Source organism: Lemur catta, chromosome 15 (assembly GCF_020740605.2).
Source record: "Lemur catta isolate mLemCat1 chromosome 15, mLemCat1.pri, whole genome shotgun sequence".
Taxonomy (NCBI): domain Eukaryota; kingdom Metazoa; phylum Chordata; class Mammalia; order Primates; family Lemuridae; genus Lemur; species Lemur catta.
Window position 1 is genome coordinate 42,388,715 of NC_059142.1, and position 17,782 is coordinate 42,406,496.

The 17,782-nt window shown below is 34.9% G+C and overlaps 1 protein-coding gene across 1 annotated transcript in view; it reads right to left on the reverse strand.

Annotated features, from left to right (window-relative positions):
- Positions 1–17,782, reverse strand: part of NSF (N-ethylmaleimide sensitive factor, vesicle fusing ATPase) — a 124,849-nt gene that overhangs the window by 75,070 nt on the left and 31,997 nt on the right. The window contains exons 6-8 of the mRNA XM_045525899.1: positions 16,740–16,847; positions 16,177–16,252; positions 13,621–13,776 (exon numbers count right to left, since the gene is read on the reverse strand). Of these exons, the coding sequence (XP_045381855.1) occupies positions 13,621–13,776; positions 16,177–16,252; positions 16,740–16,847 (340 nt within the window). The remainder of the gene's footprint in view (positions 1–13,620; positions 13,777–16,176; positions 16,253–16,739; positions 16,848–17,782) is intronic.

Here is a 17,782-nt window from a genome sequence, read left to right on the forward strand (position 1 = left end):
ACTCCAGAAAATAGTGAAAATTATTCTGGAGAAGGGCAAGTATGGTTTCATGCCCAAGTTGTGAAATCTGGAAAAGGAGACCCAACAATAAATCAAATCATTTTAAATGGCTGAATCACAAAGCCTAAAGGGCACCAGACTGGGAATAAGACAATCTGGATTCTAAGCCCAGTAGACAGTGGTAAATTTAGCCTAAATAAGTTGCTTATTCTTTTGGGGCCCCAGTGTCCTCATCTACAAAATAAGAATGACATGGATAAGATCAGCATTTCTCAAATCGGTGTTCCTTGGAATATTAATAGGTATTTCTTTCTGTAAGTATGTTTATTAAGTAGTAAGTTTAAGTAAATTTGGGAAATGCTAGACTAGATTATTTCTAAGATCTCCCTCTAACATGGTCTAATTCTGACTCAAATGTATAGCTACTTTAATGCATTTTTTTTTTTTTTTTGAGACAGAGTCTCGCTCTGTTGCCTGGGCTAGAGTGAGTGCCGTGGCGTCAGCCTAGCTCACAGCAACCTCAAACTCCTGGGCTTAAGCGATCCTACTGCCTCAGCCTCCCCAGTAGCTGGGACTACAGGCATGCACCACCATGCCTGGCTAATTTTTTCTATATATATTTTTTAGTTGGCCAGATAATTTCTTTCTATTTTTAGTAGAGACGGGGTCTCGCTCTTGCTGAGGCTGGTCTCGAACTCCTGACCTCGAGCAATCCACCCACCTCGGCCTCCCAGAGTGCTAGGATTACAGGCGTGAGCCACCGCGCCCGGCCCTTTAATGCATTTAAATTTGTATCTATAGATACACTGTCTGCTTTAGATTTTTTCGTAGTAATAGAGAGGAATATTAGAGGATGCAAAGTGGATAACAATCCTTTTGAGAAAACTTCATACCTAGACAGGAGCTGAAAGCAGAAGACAAAGGGTTTAAGAGCAAGAGGGGCAAAAACAATGTTTAAAGTATTAATAATAAATTTCACCAATGTCTTTCATTCTGTTTCTATCCTTTCAAATGATCTTTTTCTTCAAATTCTTTCATAAGTTGCCAAAAATAGAATTATTTCAATATAAGTTCAACCCAGTCAATTTTTTTAAAATATTCATTTTTAGATCACAGTATTTTGACTATGGCAATAAACTATCATCTTTCTCTCCTTGTGTTAACACAGTATCCTACCTGGAGCCATTACTACTTATAAGACAAATCCAAATTTTGAACAGCTGAGTTCTATGTCATTTATTAATAGTATCACCTTTGGGCCGGGCATGGTGGCTCTCACCTATAATCCTAGCACTCTGGGAGGCTGAGGCGGGAGGATCGCTCAAGGTCAGGAGTTCGAGACCAGCCTGAGCAAGAGCGAGATCCCGTCTCTACTAAAAAATGGAAAGAAATTAATCGGACAACTAAAAATATATAGAAAAAGTTAGCCGGGCATGGTGGCGTATGCCTGTAGTCCCAGCTACTCGGGAGGCTGAGGCAGGAGGATCACATGAGCCCAGGAGTTTGAGGTTGCTGTGAGGTAGGCTGATGCCACAGCACTCTAGCCCAGGCAACAGAGTGAGACTCTGTCTCAAAAAAAAAAAAATAAATAAAAAATAGTATCACCTTTGGTCAGCCTGCTATAGCCAGATAAAGGAAGATCAGACTGCAAAGAATTTGTGACTCAGTTAAGAGAGTCTTCCCTATCTCCCTTTCTCTAAGCTCATCATGGCCACAACTGGCTCCCTAAGTAGTCGCAGGGGAAGCCAAAGTAATCAGGGTGCAGAGAGAGAAGCAAGAAGTACCAATAAAGAGAAGTTTTACAGAAAGAGAAGTCCAGTAACACAGGAAATATATCAGGCAAAAGAGTAGCTGTGGATTAACATGGAGACATCCCTGGAATGCACTAATCTGCAATGTGAATAATTCTCCCATGTATATCTGCAATTTGACTGAATATATGTAACGTGTGGAATACCAGCATACTAATTATAGATTTATCCTATAGTAAACAGTTATTACCAAAAGGCTCTTAAGCCTTACTGAGATTTCTCCCTCATTACAGGATTCTAGATAGATTTTTAAATCAAAGCATTTTAAAAAAGATCATTGTGGATAAATCTGAGTAAACACATGTGTAAATAGCATAAAAGTTCAAGCTACAGATGTGTGTATCTTTATATATTTTCAGTCACTCTGGAATAAGAACAGGGTTCAAACTATTGCTCAGAGAAAAGATACTGTATTAAAGCTGGAGATGTTGGTGAAAAATTCAAAGCCACAGATAAGTCTGAGTATTCAATATATCATCAATAATAACTTTCAATGTCAAATTCTGCACTATTAGTAAAATGGTATATGAAAGGGATTTATTGCTGTTTAACTTCTTTTAAAAACCTGGAAGAACACCATGTTAATTCTTTAAAAAGCAGAAAACAAAACCCACATTTCCTGGAAGTGTTTTTTTTTTTTAAAGTATGAATATATTAAACATATTAAAGGTAGACTGCTCCAAGTAACAAATCACATGGAACTCCAAGAGAAGAGTTGTTTCAATATTGGGAGACGTACTCTCAAATAATGTTTAAATGCTGGCCAACTTTTTGCTAACATTGTTGCTAATATTCTATTCTAATTCTTCTATTGCTAATTCTTCCCTTCCTCCTGACATTCTATTCTCTATTTTGTCTATCAAGATAGTTGTTTTTAGAGTCAGTATATTACATATAAGAAACTGACAACATGGAACATTTATCAGTTCATTTCTGATGGAACGTGATAAAAAGTAAATATAAATCAGCCGAAGTATAAGTTCACAAATAGTCCCCTTGACTACCTTATCAACAAACACTGTTCAAAATGGGTAACTACAATACAGCATAAGAGGATAATCTCAGGTGTTAACTATTTTCAACAGCAATGAAAGTTTTAGATGAGAAGGAAACATATCTTTACATTTGACTAAAAGGATTTGGTTATAAATTTTTGCCTTTTACAGAGCTTTAAAAGCACCTTTTGGCAATATAATAATACCAACTAACTACTATCTATGGGGTGTTTTACAGTCAGCCAGGTACCATGTTAGAAAATTTACACACATCAATGCTAGTGTGTAAAGGCTAGTGTGTAATGCTAGTGTGACAATAATTCTATCAATAAATAATGTTGCAGGCAAGGGTATCAAGGCTCAGAGAGTTCAAGGCCCAGGGCCCTATGGCATTAAGAAGCCCAGGGCCACACAAGTGATAAATAGTAAAGGGAAACTCAATGCCACTCTTGTTCTGGTGGGCCCAAGAGCCTTCTTACTGCTGAGGAAGAAATGCTAATTTACCATTACAGGGCTTGTGTGGATACAATTCTACTATTTATCTTTTTTAAAAAATAAAATGTTACCTATGTTTTATCATGGAAAAAAGTCCAAAATACACTATTAGGTTAAAAAAAAAAGTCACAGGACAATGATTGGTGTGATCTTATTTAAATAAAAAAATATGTCTACACATGAGAGAACATACTGTCAAATACACCTCAGTGTATACATGCTTAGGAAAGGGTCTGAAAAAATTCACACCAATCCCTTTACAGTAACTACCTCTACAAGAAGGAGTAAAATTGGAGTGGGTAAAATGAAGGGAGATTTCACTTTTTACTCTGCGTATCTGTGTTGTTTTATAAGGATGCATTACTTTTATAATTTGTAAAAAAGAAATGTATGTGTGCACTTGCACATGCACACACACACAAATACTGACCCGATGCCCTTAAATTTGAACTCGTTACAGCACACTTACATTAAGAATAGCACTTCCCAATGAAGCAAACAGTAGCGGACAAGTGCCTATGCAACATATTTTCCCCTTATTTCTGGAGTCAAGTTCCATTTAGGACCAATGCACGAGGTCTTTCCCTAGATTAAGAAAGAATCTAAGAGGATCTGGATAGATTTAGTAATGAATTATAAACATCATATCTGTTCAACTTTTGAAAGACATGGCTCAGTCTTTACTCCTTCAATGCATCTGCTGTTTCCCCACGTGGCCTACTGTGCTAATTTGGTCACGATGTGCCTTCTGCTTTGTATAAAGCTCTGGGATGTACAAATAAAGTATTATTCCCAAGTAGACCGCAAGCATCTTGAGGGCAGAGTTTGGATCCACCTGTCTAAGTGTTCTACTGAATCACAATTAATCAAGTTCTTGGTATTTATTCATTTACTGAAAACTTATATTATAAGCCATGCACCATGCCAGGAGGAGAAAATATAACAGTGACCAAAATAAACAAGGTCTCTTCCTTACTTTACATTTATATTTATATTATGTTTGTTGGGATAGGGACATGGAGGGAGGACTTAGAATACAGACATGTAACAATTATAAAACAATGTAATAATGCCTAAAATAACATATGGAATTACTGGAACACACAGGAGGAGAAGTACTAAAGCCAAAGCATTCTGGAAAAAGTGAAACCAAAGCTGAGGCCTGAAAGATGAACAGTAATTGGATAAAAAAAATGGTTAAAAAGTACCCTAGGATATAGAGGTAAGAGACAGAACATGGCTAATTAGAGGAACTGAAAATAGCACAAGCTGGCTGGAACCCAGAGTACGGGGGAGGGGCAGAGGCTGAGAGATTAGGCGGGAAAGTTTGGCAGGGGCCAGATCACACAGGGCTTGTAAACCATGTAAGGAGTTAAGGGGAGCTGCTAAAGGGTTTGAACCAGTGAATTGACAGGATCAGACTTGCCTTTTTATAAAAATCACTCCAGTTACAGTGTGGAGAATGGATTAGAGAAGGGCAAGGCTGAAGGCTTACAGAGCAATTCAGGCAAGAGATAATGGTGTCCTGAAGGAAGAGTAGCAGGGGGAGATGGAAAGAACTGGAAATATCTGAGAGAGATTGAGGAGACTGCAGAATTGACAGTCTATTCTGTGACTTACTGTAAATGGAGAGGTGAGGGAAAGAGAGGAGTTAAGGAAGGTGTCCAGATTTTTGGCTAGAGCATTGCCAGAAATAGAAAATATAGGAATAGATGCATGTTTAGGGAGGATGGAGGGGGCAAGTGAATGAGTTTAATTTTGAACTTACTATGGGATTATGAGATAGCTAACAGGTTATGTTGGTAAAAATCCAGAGCTCTAAATTGACACTGACATAGAATATGCATATTTGAGAGTTAATGACACAAAGATACTAATTGAAGCTATGAAAATGGATGGGATCAATTTTAGGGAGAATAATTAGAGTAAGGAAAAGAGTAGGTGTTAAGGAACCCCAAAATTTTAAGGGACACAAAAGAGACTGAAAGGGACAGCCAGAGAGGTGAAAGGAAAACCAGAAATGCTTAGAGTGAGAGAAGTCAAGGAGGGTATTTCAAGAAAAAGTGGTCAACAGTGTGCTTTCTAAACATTGATTGAAACTAACCTTCAGTAAATTAAAATGTCAGTAATTCTTCCTATCTTCTATTCAGCTTCCTGTTTCTTTTTGTGGTATATGTGCAATAATATTCCCCACTCCCCCAAAACTAGGTCCTCCTGATTTTCTTATTTCCAACATTTTCTTATAAGACTTGAGTCTCACCCCCAATTCTGTCTCCTACAATAACTAAACACCACATTCTGCCAATTTTATTTTTATAATCTTTTCATATCTTTTCTTTCCTTTCCATTCCTGTGGCCACCATGCTAATCCAGGTTCTAAGTACCACACAATCGGACAGCTATAGTCTACTGATCTCCCAGACTATTCAGTCCTTCACCTCTTCTCTAGGGTAATCCTTTTCACACAGAATAACCATGTCAACTTATCCTAAAATATTAACTTTAATTGCTTTATTCCACTGCTGAAAATTTTCTAATGACTTATTATAATCATTTGTTCAAAAATTTCATTCATTTAGCAAGTATTTATGTAGGGCAGTGGTTCTTAAACTATGCTAAGGTCCAACTGATTTTTTTCCCTTTTACATTTCAATTTTTTTTTTTTTTTGAAACAGAGTCTCACTCTGTTGCCCGGGCTAGAGTGCCATGGCGTCAGCTTAGCTCACAGCAACCTCAAACTCCTGGGCTCAAGCGATCCTTCTGCCTCAGCCTCCCGAGTAGCTGGGACTACAGGCATGTGCCACCATGCACAGCTAATTTTTTCTGTATATGTTTTTAGTTGTCCATATAATTTCTTTCTATTTTTAGTAGAGATGGGGTCTCGCTCTTGCTCAGGCTGGTCTGGAACTCCTGAGCTCAACGATCCACCCGCCTCGGCCTCCCAGAGTGCTAGGACTACAGGTGTGAGCCACTGTGCCCAGCCCCCTTTTACATTTCAATCCTCTGCAGACCAATATTTTTGCAAAATATAATTTTAAAAACTGTGACAATGTCAAATTGCTATAAAATTTTCTAAGTGCTTACTCTCAATTTCCAATATTTATCTTATCATGGACTGGTAACAGTGGTTCATGATCCAACAATGGTCTGCAGGCGACATTATAAACACCCCTGATGCTGATAATACATGGATAAAAAGACATTACCGTGATGGCTTCAAAGACTTTTGAGGACAGGAAAGGTCCCCTACAACAGAGAATTATCCAGCCTAAAATGTCAATAGTGTCAAGGTTGAGAAACCCTGCCTTAGGAGTATAATGCAAATGAATAATTATAATACATTAAGAACACAGCTAGATTCTAAGTAAATAAAAAGGTGCAGAGGAAGCATAAGAGAAGCACCTGAGTCTGTCTGGAAGTTTAAACAGGGACAGTACTTATAAAACAAGTCCTTATCTCCTGATTCACAGATTTCCATAACCTAACCCAAATCTAAGTTTTTAATCTTATTTCCTGTTCCAGCAGCTCTGCTAGACTGGTCTAAGTCATGAATTCTATACCTTTCTTAGTCTGTCACTCTTCCCAGGATATAGACAACCATACCTGTCCCTCCTCCTACCCAAAATGACCCCCATTTAAGGCCTCACTCAAGCGCTGCCTCTTCCATGAAGTCTTCTGTGATTCTCTTTAAATTCCTATAGGATTTATCATCTATACCTCCCATTTGGCACTTAATCATATACTGACCTTTGATATCACTTGTTAGGTTACATTGTTTAGCTTTTAAATGATTATTTAATTTTAACATTTGTGTTCCATCTCCAGGTTGACAGTTTATTTAAGACAGAACTTCTCTGACACACTCATAGCAGCCACTTCCTTCCAATATTATACTATAATAGGTGGTAAAAAACATGAAAAATGTGGCCATTAGTTATTAGGCATCACAGTCCTACCACCAGCTCTTCATGTCTCTTGAGTTCCCTACAATTTGAATATATCAGATTACTAGAAAAGTCAGTTATTTACAATGCACAGGACAGCCGGAGCCTGTCAAAGAATGCTCTAGAGGTCCCCCAAAAGTGAAGTCAGAAGGCCCACTTTAATGGTTTTACATGATGGGCTTTCATGGGAGAATAGTATAAGGGTTAAGGGCATAGACTCTGAGGCTAGATTGCCTGGGTTCAAATCTAGCTATATGTCTTGGACCAGTTACTTAACCTTCCTGAGATTTAGTTTTCTGCTCTGTAAAATAGGGACAATATAGCATCTACCTCATAAGGGTGTCATGAGGATTAAATAAGTTAATATACAAAATAATAAGTAAAGCATAAGGTGGTTGTGAGGATTAAATATGTTAACACACAAAATAATAAGTAAAACACTCAAAACAATATCTGGCACTATATAAGTATTAGCTACCATCCTCATTTTCATCATCAATCTAAATATGGGAGTATAGCAGGAGAAAACACCAACCATTTCACTTTAGGGGTCATATGAGTTAGATTCCTCAACAGAATGGTTTTTGAAGACTGAAAACAAATTCATGTACAGTTCCTCAGATGTCAGAAACTCTGCCCTCCCTTAAAGCACCCTTTTCCCACTTTCCTCTCTAATGCTTCCTCAGCTGCATAAAGGCCTGGATGCAAATGTTCTCTGCAAGGAAGACTATTTATATGCATTACTATAATGCAAAAAGTACTGGAAGGAAGTAGTTTGCTACATATCAAGAAACTGTTTTTCTCTGTTGTAAGAAAGGACAGGTACTCTGCCTACCTGCTAAGGGGCTACCGCCAAAGCCCTCGGAATCCAGGCCCTTAACCCTGAGCTCTCCTCCTTTACCAAAAACTTCATGAAGGGAGTGGAACATACCTGTTCCCTGATAACTTTCTGTGCTGACAGTGGAGCCACCCAGAGAGAGAAAAAGACTGTAATATTATATCTTTTGTTTGTTGGCTTTTTAATTTATACATTAGAAATATAATATCATAGTAAAACATTCAGACACATAGATAAAATAGAGAAAAAGAACAAAAGTCTCCTTTTATTACCATCCTAACTTCCATTTAATGGGAGTAAACACTTTTTCCAAATTAATGTGTGTCCTTAGAGATTTTAATAATATAAAGCATTTACTTTCAGTTTTATATATTTTTATTAACACAAATATGCCTCTATATTTGGAGCTATGTCATTTTAAGATTGGTTCTAGTCATTTCCCTTACTGGTGGACATTCAGGTTAATGCTTAGACTTCAACTTTGAAGTGACCCAATTGTTGATCTGTAAGTAACTCATCTGTCGTTCCCAAGAAATCTAATCCATTGGTGACTCTGTAGACCAGGGTGAGTTGTATAATTATTTATTATATATTACAGTGTAATAATAATAGAAATAAAGTACACAACAAATGTAATGTGCTTGAATCATCCCGAAACCACCCCTCCACAGTGTGTCAAAAAATTGTCTTCCATGAAAACAGTCCCTGGTGCCAAAAAGGTTGGAGACCACTGCTGCAAACAGCACTGCCTCTCCAAAAGATTTCTTTGTTAAAGTCTGTCTACGAATAAAAAAAATGCCACCTGAATTTACATATAGTTTGACTTTGAGATATAAGCACTATATTATAATATCTATTCAGATATAAATTTAACTTAAAAAATTAAAACCAAGGAAAAATTAATTCTAGGTAAAAAATTTCAACTTATAAAAAGTTACCTATAGTATTTTTTAGTGTATATGCTTTGTCTCTAAATCCTGCTCTAGAGATTTTGGAAATCACATGATCATAAGCCATTTTCTTCTTCTATTTAAAAAAAACTATAAATTTCTCAACCTGAAGTTAGAATTAGTAAATTATTATATTCCTCATATCCAGGTATCATCTATAAGTACTTCAGTGGAAAATCAGAAGAGAGAAGTTTTGCATCTCTAACTAGTGAGCAACTGCTTTCTTTTCCTTTGCTAATAAATTACAGGCAGACTTGAACAGATGTCAGGTTGGCATTCAAAACCTAAAATATAGCTGAAAAGCAAGTTATGACTAATACAAGGAAAAAAGATGAATGTCAGAAAGCTTCATTTTTTTCTCCTTTTTTTCAAATTTCAGATAAGCTCTTTAGCCTTAGGGTTCCTTTTACAGAGCCCCGGAGTTTGGCTAGATGTCTTAACCCCCATTTAAAATGCAATCTCTCCTCATGAGTGGGGGTGTGAAAATGCATTTTAAGAGTGTCAGTGTTTATGTTAATCTTAGCAAGAACTCCCTCTCTCCCAAATATAGCTTGCACAAAACCTTAGTGCCCTTTCTTCCACTATGTTTTATTTGCACTGTTTTTAGCATGTGAAAGATGTCTGTGTGTGACTGAAAGGCTCCTTATCTTCTCGGCAGCTCTACTTCATAGAATAACTGCAGTTTCACTTATGATATCAGAAAAGAGTTGCTTTCCTCTAGAATTTCAAAAGAAACCTAAAAATACAGATTGAAAATGGGCTTACAGACAGAGGCACAGGGTAAAGGAGACCAAAAAGAACACAGTGTCAGTTTCAAAGAATGGGGGCACAAGACCATAACAAGTGGCTTTCCTCCCCACTAGGTGGCCTGGACGTCTACAGCCCACAGATCACCGAAAGACAGTGTGAGGCTGAGTGAGGCCTTCTGTCTCTACACCCTTTTCCTTCTAGCTCTTTCCTTGGGTAGATGTGAACCTATTCCCAAGATTACATTAAGAGACGCTAATTCTTTAACAATATTCCACTGTTCATTGAAAAGGATTTGTTTTTTTACTTGAGACTTATAGTTTAGAGAGAATTGCCAGGGATACTGGAAAAATGAAGTTTCTTTGTAGAAACATTATCTTTGCCGACAAAAGAGCTACAACAAGAACTGAGGTAATCACTTATTTATCCTGAGCACTCTCCACAGACCTGCATGCTGGGGAATAAGTGTGCTAACTGTATAAATTCCACTGATACCTGAATATGCCCAGGGACAGCAATCAACGGCTGAATTTATTCACCTATACTTACAGATACAAGCTTTTGATGCTAACATTTCTATTCTGGGACTCAAATAGTGCTTTCTACCATCCCACAGAGTATGGATTTAAGGTAATTTCTAATTAAACATCCATTGTTGTGGGGGTTGGAGGACATGCTAACTAGATATCTATTTGGTATTCACTAAGTACAAGGTATAGGTCTAGTGTTCTTTGCTGATGCTTTCATACAGTCCCAAGGAAGAGCCACCCTGCTTGGGTTTGGGTGAGCCCAACTGCTATGGACAAGGGAAAAACTAAGGAGTTACACTGATTAAAACAATAATAAAAACAAAAGTCTAAATGGACATTCCCCTTAAGTAATCCCTTTTCCTATTTCTATACAGGCTTTTATCCCTCAGTCTGTAGAGCTTTATGTGACCTGTAAGGATTTCCTGGATTTTGATTCTATAAAAATATAACAAAAGCAGGAAGGTATACACCATGTACTTGAAAGTATAATACTTCAAGAAACAAACTAACAAATTGGAAACTCTATGACAGTTATTTTCACATATATTACCTCATTTGATCCCTAATTTTATTGCATAATTGGGGTCTCTGGTTAAGTCATTTAATCCTCGTATATCTCATCAGCAACATTCTGTATGTACCTAAACTATATTTTGAATTTTGAAAAGGCAACCTGAAGTTTTACAAGCAAAAGAACCATATTATCTAGAAGCATAATTATCAGTCTCATAAACACAATGACAGAAGAGAATTCTAAATTTATCACTTTGTAAATTTGAAAAATTGATATATAGGCAAAAAATACATTTAGGTAAAATTCCTGTTTACAAAGTAATATAACTCCAGACTCCATGGTAAAGATGTATGATTTGGTCTCAAGCTGAAAGTAATGTTCTCTGCTTAAAGTAAAACAAAAAAGCTCCAACCTACATACATTATTTTTTTCTAATCTTTTTTTAAATCTGAATTGATTTAATCAATCATACCCAGTGTCCGAATGAATCTCAAAACCATACAGGTTTTTCAATTTAGTTAAAAAGAGTGAGGAAAAAACCAGGCAATTTTGTTCCCACCTGGCAGGGTAAAAGAACACAGGATATGCATAAAAAGCACTTGGATAATTTTATTTATAGTCTATCCAAATGTAGCAATTTTCATTTTTATATAGCTTTATTAAAACATAATGAGAACTTTATAACCACACTGTAGTTGAAGTACAATAAAGTATTTTAATATATAATTCCCCCAAAATTCAAAAGAAAAAAGAAGCCTCTATTGAAAAATAGAGAATGAAACATGCATAGCAAGAGAAATATTTCTCAGCCATTTAACCATTAAAAAAAAAGGTAGCTTTAGTGTTTTTTGGATACTGGGCTTTAGTCAGAATAAAGAAAATAATATTTTTCAATTTAGCTAAAAAGCCAAGGTAGCTTTATACTTGCTGTCTTTTAAATCAAATTGATAACACATGCTTCTTGATGGCAAAAAGCCATAAAGAAAAAAAACATTACTTTTAATAAAGGACAGAACTCATTTTTTGTCTAATTAATTTAGTGTAAAAATATTAGAAAAATAAATCCATAAGAAACGATTCTGGCCAGAAACACTCATACAGTTCAAATCTACAGTCCTTAATTAAAAAGCACACCAATAACAAAAACCACACTACTATAATTTGACTCATTTCAGTATGGATATCAGAAACAGATTAAATTCACTAATAGATTCCAAACCTGTTTTGATTTCATTTCAAGCTCTTTGACGTCTAGCAAGGTCACAAATTGACCAATGTGAGTCTTACTCTATTTCTTTTTGCATTATCTACCCAACCTTACACGAGGCCCTCAGGAGCAGGGTCTGCATAATCCACAAACAGGTGACTAGTATCTGAATAACTGTATCCTTAATGCTTCCAAACAGTCAGAAAACATTTATAATATAATTAAAACATAATGGCTTACTATAGAAGCAGTTATTTTTTTTTTACTTGTTGGCTGGATAGTATAAATATTCAAAGAAACAGAATCATTACCCTCCTTCTACACTAGGTCTCAGTCCTGAAAACCAGTAAAAATATTCCACAAGAACAATTTAGAATATTTGGAATCATCTTTTTATCTCTGCTTTTACCCAAAATATACTTAAACAATATTTTCATGTCTCGATCAAAAATACACATTATCAAGATAGTGAACTACCACATTCTAAAATGTTTTCCAAGTTAGAATTCTGTGTTTTATGGACTTGGCCTTTGTATCCTTCAGATAAAAAGTAAGTTATTGCTATTTCAAGGTGTATAAAACTCAGGTGATGAGGGTCTCTGTCATTTTCTCTTAATCCAATTCCAAACTCGACCTTTACCCAGCGAACAGGTGTGTGCTGTGCCTGTAATTTATCAGAGTGAGCGACCAGGCAGAAAAGCTAGCAACAATAGGAGGCTAATACAATCCAAGTACTTAGTGCCTAGAAAGCAGTTCTTATCCTCACCATGATGAATATACTTTTATCTTCCAGTAGCAATTTAAAGATAAAGAATGACGGGGGTGAGGGGAGTAATATATTTGTATTCCTTCCATTTTTTTGAATACTGTTTTTAGACTCATAGTCTGCCAGAAGCTGTTATGTTATAAATTCCTTTCTCAGATATTCTGTTGCTCACATTCCATTCCAACGTATGATATGGATATGAAAACAGTTATCATGACAACATTTCCACTGGGCAAATAAAGTCACTTCATACAGATAATTTAAATAAACCTTCAAGAAGAAAGTGATAAATGAGTAGAGCATTTCTTTGTGTGCAATACAGAAACTCCTATTTATATCCTGCATTTGTCTTTTTAGATCAAATTTATCTTATTTAAAAACAAGCCAGGTATCCATTTACTAGGTATGAAATATGTAACAGCACAATAAAAAGGAGCAGTAGCTAATATTAGAACAATGCCCACAGTATAATAGATAATTACTATTCCACAGGGTAAATCTGACCCATAGTGGATCTTTAGAGTCTGGTGAAATTTCTCAATATGTCCTATAGGAAAACATTCTTAAATAAATAAATAAAATGGAGCAACCACAAGTATTATTTCTACTTCGACTTCTCCATAAAATTACAGCATAATTTTTAAAGTTCTAATATTGTGAAGTTTTTTCAGAAAACATATCTGTTTACTTTTTCAAAAAAGAAGTTAAAAAAATACTTTAGTGGGTCTGAAAAATAATTTCAAAACTATCAAAAAGATTCTTCATCACATTAATATTTTTTAACAATACAAGATTTTTATCACATTTTCCCTTTTAAACTTACCCATCTGCTCCACAATCTCTGGAGGAAATACTCGGGAAGCAAATGCTCTTCGAAAAATATCTGAAAATTCCTTGTCCAGACCTCCTATTCCCATTTTTTCAAAGTTCCAGTCAGGATTGATGATAGATTGGCGATTTTCCTTGGTTTTAGCTTTGCCTATGTCAAACAAATACAATCAAATATAAAACAAGGACTTCATCATTAACTGTAAAAAGCCAGATAGAACTCCCTGGGCATCCTAACTGAATAAAGAGAAGCTACCCTTATGCAAAGATGAACGATATACTCTCAGCTGATTTTCTAATAAGAAGGGTTAAGTTTTGTTATGTTATTTATTTTGGTCCCCATTTATGGTCACTAACACACTTTTAAAATGACTAGCTAACTTATGCTGTAGTCTCTTTGTAATCCATCCATGGAACTTAGTTTCTATAACCTTTAACTGAATTAACTAACTTGGTTGATCGGAAGAAACACCATGTGCATATCTGATGAAGACAATACTAGCTGACAGAAATACAACTGAAATCTAACAGTCTCTGAAGTCTTCTAAAGCAAGTGTTTTTAAAAATACATATATTTATCTAGATTAAGTTTGTACAGGTAATTAGGTACATAACCCCTCAGCCTAAGAAGATGCACTCAATAAATTTGATGTCTTATTTGCTTTTTATTCACCTGCGCACAGAAGTCTAAAATCATTCAATGATTACAAAATTCATGTTTACAAATTCTTTCACAAGGATAAAAATTACCTAACTTAAATGTCAGAGTGCCACCTAAAGTAACTCAAGAGAACCACATTCATAATTTCAAAGAATTCAGTACCTCAGTATACTTTACTATAAACAAAAAAAGTAATACTATAGTTTTTATAAAATCAGGGAAGAAAATGTCACATTAAAAAAGTTTATCCTAAGAAATGATAAATATTTAAGGTGGTAAATATGTTAATTAGCCTGATTTGATCATTCCACAATGTATACATGTATAAGAATACCAAACTGTGCCCCATAAATATGTAGTTACTATTTGCCAATTAAAAATTAAATTAAATTTTTAAAATGTTTGTCCTAGATGGTAATTTTATGGATAGAGTTTTGAAGTGCTAAGATTTCCTTTAGGAAGCTATCAAAAATATTTTTCTTACACTCTACTGTCCTCTTGTGGCCAAATTTACTGCATGCCAAATTCTTATACCATGCAATTTTATTTTCCAATGGAAAATTTTGCATGGATTACTTAGAAATACCTACACTGGATGAAAATTATGCAACTCCCTTGGGATAATATGTCTTAACAAAAGGTACACAAAAATAAAATGCAAAGAAATCACTTCAAAAATTTATTGGATAACAGATTATAACATTCTACATCTATAAAAGTGACATATATAGGCAATAAAAATCATGTTGTAGGAGTATGTTTAAAATGCTTGAAATGTTAAGCAAAAAAATCAAATTATAAAACTGTATAAAAACAATCAAATTTTAGAGTGTGTGAGTTGTCTGAAAGCCTATCCATATTTCATAAAATAAAATATTTTATTTTATAATTAAGAAAAAACAATTAGGGGAAATGGTAATTTATGGACTAAGAAAAGAGGCCACACATTCAAAGAATGTTAAGTAACCTTAGACATGATGATGTGCAACCAAAGAAAACTCTCTATTTTCTACTGGGGTAGATATTAACATAGTTAAATTAATTGAAAATAAGAATTACTATCCAGTTAATTGCATTATTATTCAGGTGAGTTCCTGTTATTAGAAACCAAGCTGCATTGTTTTAATATAATAAAAGTCAGGCTAAAGTACAAGAGTAGGACTGAACTATAAGTCTGTTGGAAAGATTTTACCTGCACATTCATCACTTAACTCAATCACTAATAGAAGTGATGACAGCATCTCATTTAATGCAAAACCAGGTGAGGGGCATTCTACAAAATAACCGATCAGTTCTCAAAGTTATAAAAGACAATGAAAGTCTGAGGAACTGTCAGAGACTGAAAAAGAATAAAACACAGAACAACTAACGCAATGTGGAATCCTGAATCAGATGCTGGATCAGAAGAGGAGATAATGGAAAAACTGGTGAAATTCAAATAAAGTCTATAGTTAGTAGCAATGAAACCATGTTAATTTCTTAGTTTTGATAATTGTACTATGGTCATATAAGATGTTAACATCGGAGAAACTAGTGAGGGTATACAGGAATTCTCTGAGCTATTTTTGCAAATCTTCTGTAAGCCTAAAATTAAAAGTAAAAAAATTAATTTGTTTCTTTTTTAGTGTGGCTACTAGGAAATTAAACATTACATATGTGGCTCGCATTCTATTTCTATTGGATAATGCTAATCCAGATGAAGGTTTTAAACTTTTTCATCAGTAAATCTGACAAACAGGAAATACCCCATGATTTTGTGATAAGCCCTCTCAAGGGAGGTGCTCCTCTTCTCTTTCCTTACTTAAAATCACTGTACATGAGTCACATATAATATTAATAATAGAGATAGTCTGATTTCATTCAGAATTTTCTAAAAACTGTATATCTTACCAATAAGATTGAGTGATGAATTTTCTGCTTTTTCAAATGCAACTTGACTATTTCCAACAACCAGTCCTACCTCAATCTGTATAAAAAGACAACAATTAGTAGTCTAATAGCAGACTTCTGGACTTCTCAAAGCAAGGTCAAAAACAAAGTGGAAATGAGGCCACTACATGCAAAGCAAATCTTCCAAACTATCATTCATCTGAGTTACATTTACTTTACTCATAACTAACTACCTTCTAAAATTCCTATGTGCTTTATTCCAATGCCTATATCTTTCCAATAATGTCTTTCTTAATATTTATTTACAAAAAAATCTGCATTCAACCAAAGTTACAAGTACATATATATGCAAATTTCAAATTATTATTAGGTCTGCAAATAAGTATATTTTAAGCTATAGTTTAATAACAAAGCTGGCTATAAAGGCAATTTTCCTTTACTATCTTTAAAGAGTACACAATGTGGAAAAAAATCACTGAGACAATAGTTAGGAAAATTATATTAATCTATACAATTCACATTATAAAGACTACCTAATAAAGATTATTAGAAATAAAGCATACCTTCTGCCTTTTACCTGTCGCAGGCTCTCCCTTCAAGATGCTAGGATCCATGGCTTCGATATCCTTCACCAGTAAGCCAAAAAGCTTTTCATTGAAACTAAATACAAGCTACGTAGAAAAGAGGAGAGAAAAGGGGAGAAAAATCACTTCATAATATAATGGCATGATTCTCACATTATTACCAATGTTTTTCAAATATAGAAAACCAGTTTTCTCTTGTACACCCCTCTCCAATCTTCTCCACAGGCAAACTACTTACATGGCCAATAAGAATAAAAGAGAGCTAATATTTATGATCTTCTACATACCAAACACCAGGCAGTAGGTTATATAGTTAATATTCACAAACACTCTTGTAAACAGAAATTATTATTCCATTTTATGAGTGAGGAAGCTGAGGTCCAGAAAGAAGCTAAGCAATGGTGCTCAGAGTCACAGTAAATAATAGTAAATGCCAGGAGTCAAGCCTCTCTCTGTGACTCTAAAATTCATGCTTTTCTACAACCAGTATAAAAAGCCTGCTGTACAAGTGCAGAGACAACTTCTGAATGCTCAATTGCACTATTATTCAGTTTAAAAGAAAAGAATTTCTTCCTAAGAAGTTAACAATATGTTAACTGAAGTCCAAAAAAGAGACTATCAAAAATGTTTTCAATGAGAGAGAGTTGGGGCTTCAGTTTCCATAAGAAACTTCAAAATATATATACATATTAATAATTTACTTAAGATTCTCAAATAAGTCTGTAACCCATAAAAGTTCAGAACTGCTTTTCTACAGAACTATATTAGTGAAAGAAAAAGACATCTCAGAGACAAAAGAAATGTCCTATAATAAGAAAAGAAACTTCAGATATATATGTCTGCAGTGTTCCCAAATTTGCAGAGAGAAAAGTTGCTATCATTATATATGACATTTTAACCTAAAAGCTACCCTAGAATTTTTCTGAACAGACTCCTAGAGGTTCAGTAAACATATCTACCTCACTTTTTATCACTCATCTTGGATATGCCTGTTCATATGCAAAGCTCCTCTCATTTTTTAG